Source organism: Rhincodon typus, chromosome 9 (genome assembly GCF_021869965.1).
Source record: "Rhincodon typus isolate 14 chromosome 9, sRhiTyp1.1, whole genome shotgun sequence".
Taxonomy (NCBI): Eukaryota; Metazoa; Chordata; class Chondrichthyes; order Orectolobiformes; family Rhincodontidae; genus Rhincodon; species Rhincodon typus.
The window spans coordinates 91,487,657-91,490,688 of NC_063340.1; the positions used below are offsets into that span (position 1 = coordinate 91,487,657).

At 42.0% G+C, this 3,032-nt stretch overlaps 1 protein-coding gene across 2 annotated transcripts in view; it reads right to left on the reverse strand.

Annotated features, from left to right (window-relative positions):
* LOC109923218 (protein EFR3 homolog B-like) overlaps nucleotides 1–3,032 on the reverse strand; it is a 135,058-nt gene that overhangs the window by 65,455 nt on the left and 66,571 nt on the right. For both annotated transcript variants that reach the window (XM_048601040.1, XM_048601039.1), the window contains exon 11: nucleotides 2,623–2,734. In XM_048601040.1, the coding sequence (XP_048456997.1) occupies nucleotides 2,623–2,734 (112 nt within the window). The remainder of the gene's footprint in view (nucleotides 1–2,622; nucleotides 2,735–3,032) is intronic.

Genomic DNA, 3,032 nt, shown 5'->3' on the forward strand with positions numbered 1-3,032 from the left:
TGCTGCTTGGCCTGCTGTGTTCATCCAGCCCTGCACCTTGTTGTCAAAGGAAATCAGTGCTCAGCAGTACCACGAGAGCAAGCAAGTAATAATCTATGTCCAGCTAAGGCAACGGCTGCTAAACAATTTGCAACTCGGAGCTGAATTAATCCTAAAAGTTCTGGAAGAAACTTGAGAGTCTGTCAAGATTTCGAAATAGTATTAAAAATCCTAAATTAGTTGTAAACTGACCTCAGCATGTCTAAAACTCAATTAGAAGACAAAGGATTTCCTGATGAATTCACATTGCTCTTACAACACAATGAGCTGTATTTTCAGGAAATTTTTCATTCATTCGTGGGATGTGGGCATTGCTGGCCGGCCAGCATTTGTTCCCCGTCCCTAGCTGCTCTTGAGAAGGTGGTGGTGAGCTGCCTTCTTAAATTGTTGCAGTCCACATGCTGTAAGTTGACCCACAGTGCCCTTAGGGAGGGAATTCCAGGATTTTGGCACAGCAACCGTGAAGGCACAGTGATATATTTTAAGTCAGAAAGGTGAGTGGCTTGGAAGGGAAAATGCTGGTGAATTGTTCCCTCATATTTGCTGCCCTTGTCCTTCTAGATGGTTTTCTGCATGAGTTTGGAAGGTGCTGCCTAAGGAACCTTGGTGGGTCTGAGTGGGATGCTCTTTGAAGGGTTGCTACAGACTCAGTGGGCTGAATGTTCTCTTTCTGCACTGAAGGAATTCCATGATTCTAATTAGTTGCAGGAAGAATCATTCCCATGGCTGGAGTAGGATGGAAGAGTGGAGAGGAGTCCAGAATAAGTGGATACATTACAGAATAAAGGGCAAAAACAGATGTTGCTGGAAAAGCTCAGCAGGTCTGGCAGCTCTGTGAAGAAAAAATCAGAGTTAACATTTCGGGTCCGGTGACCCTTCCTCAGAACTCAGATGCTGCCAGACCTGCTGAGGTTTTCCAGCAACTTCTGTTTTTGTTCTTGATTTACAGCATCCTTTCAGTTCTTACAGAATAAAGGGCTTTTGATTTAGAACTGAGAAAATAAACAGTTTCTTCACTCACTGGGTGATGAATCTTCAGAACTGACTATGTCAGATAGATCAATCTTTGAATGTAATCAAAACACAGACTGATGGACTTCTAGATACTAATGATATCAAGGGAAATGAAGTTAGTGAGGGAATAAGGTGTTAGTAATGAAGAGAGATTGGACAGACTGGGGCTGTTTACCTTGAAGCCGAAGAGATTGAGAGGGGACAGGATTGAGATGTATAAAATTGAGGACCATATATATAGTTGACAGGAAGGAACTTTTCCTCTTGGTGGTGGGGTCCATGACTCGGGGCAAAGCTTTAAGCCAAGGGACAGGCAGTTTAGTGGAGATGTGAGGAAAAATTTTTCACCAAGAGCATGGTGGGAATATGGAACTTAATGCCTGAAGGATGGTAGAAGCAGCAACTCTCTTAACATTTAAGAAATATTTAGATGTGCACTTGTTATGCCAAGTAATACAGGCTGTGGACCAAGTGCTGGAAAATAGAATTAGAATAGTTAGGTGTTTCTTTCTGACCGGCACAGATGTAATGGGCCAAAAGGCCTTTGTCAGTGCTGCAGACTTCGATGACTCTATATGCAAACCTAGATATTGGTGCAGGTGCAATCATGCTTCCATTTCAGAGATTAAAAAAATGTAGCCAACAAAATTGGCAAGTGATGATTCAACAAACACTGCTGAACCCACTGCATAAAATTCCATCCCTGAGATCCATTAGAATTAAGCCTCACCCCAGAAACTCATCGTGATCATACCAGGTATTTTGTAATGTGGATATCACAGTCTAGTGATTGGGCCTATCAGCATGCAAGGAGTTGTCTTTGGTCGATATCCACGTATTTTCACAAGAATGATGAAGACCACAGACCACAAAGAACACCATTGGAAATCCTGTGCTGACACTGGGAAAAGATCATCCAACGCTACAACACGGATCATCAACAAGAGTAGAATCATTTGAACCAAATTCGTATACCCATTCTGAACATGCACATTTCATCACACTGTGCATCCAATATTGGAGATTATAATTGGCTGAAAACATGTGGGCAAGCCTTTCCAATCATCACTCGTTATGGTGCATTGCTAGATAGACAGGGGAATATGAAAGAATCACATGACTGGCATGTAGGTAATGAAGAGCACAACCTGAACATTAGTCAGAAAGATCAAGTCCAACAACAGATCGATAGCACTTGGAATCCATCAGAAATCATCAGTATATGTTCGGTGCCAAGATTATTTCAATCCAAACAAGAAATAACATGATAGTCTAATGAAACAGATGTCAAGTCAGAAAAATACCACACTGAAAGGCCCTAATGCAAACAAAACATGGTCCAAGAAACACCACAAACATAGTGCCCCTGAAGAGCATTCTGAAAATAGCTTCCAGCAAAGATCTCCATAACTAAAGCTGGACTGATATGTTTCAGATATTTGCAATTTTAATGCTGTGTGTTAAAGTATATTCAGACACAATGTTAGTTAGGTCATTTTGGAATATAAGTAGTTTTATTCTTTAAAGGTAAATTCAAAGAAAAGAGGTATTGCGATATAATGTGCTTACCCTGGCTTTCCGACATCTAGAACCTGATGAACTGCAGGTAGTGGAACCTTTCCCATGATAAACAACATAACCTCTGATCTTTGATAGGCAGGCAACGTGTTTGCAAAAGCACCTGAAGAAGAAAGAGAAATTGAAGTAACAGGAAAGGTGAGAGCACCATTTTCAAGGCAACAGCACTCTGTCAGCAAATTGTACTGCACTGTCAGCAAGTCGCAGCATGCCAACAACATATTGCAGCACACTGTCATCATGTCACAGTGCACCATCAGAAACAGTCACAGCGCACCGTCAGAAACAGTCACTGCACATGGTCAGAAACAGTCACTGCACACTGTTAGCAACAGTCACTGCACACCGTCAGCCACAGTCACTGCACACCGTCAGCAACAGTCACTGCACACCGTCAGCAA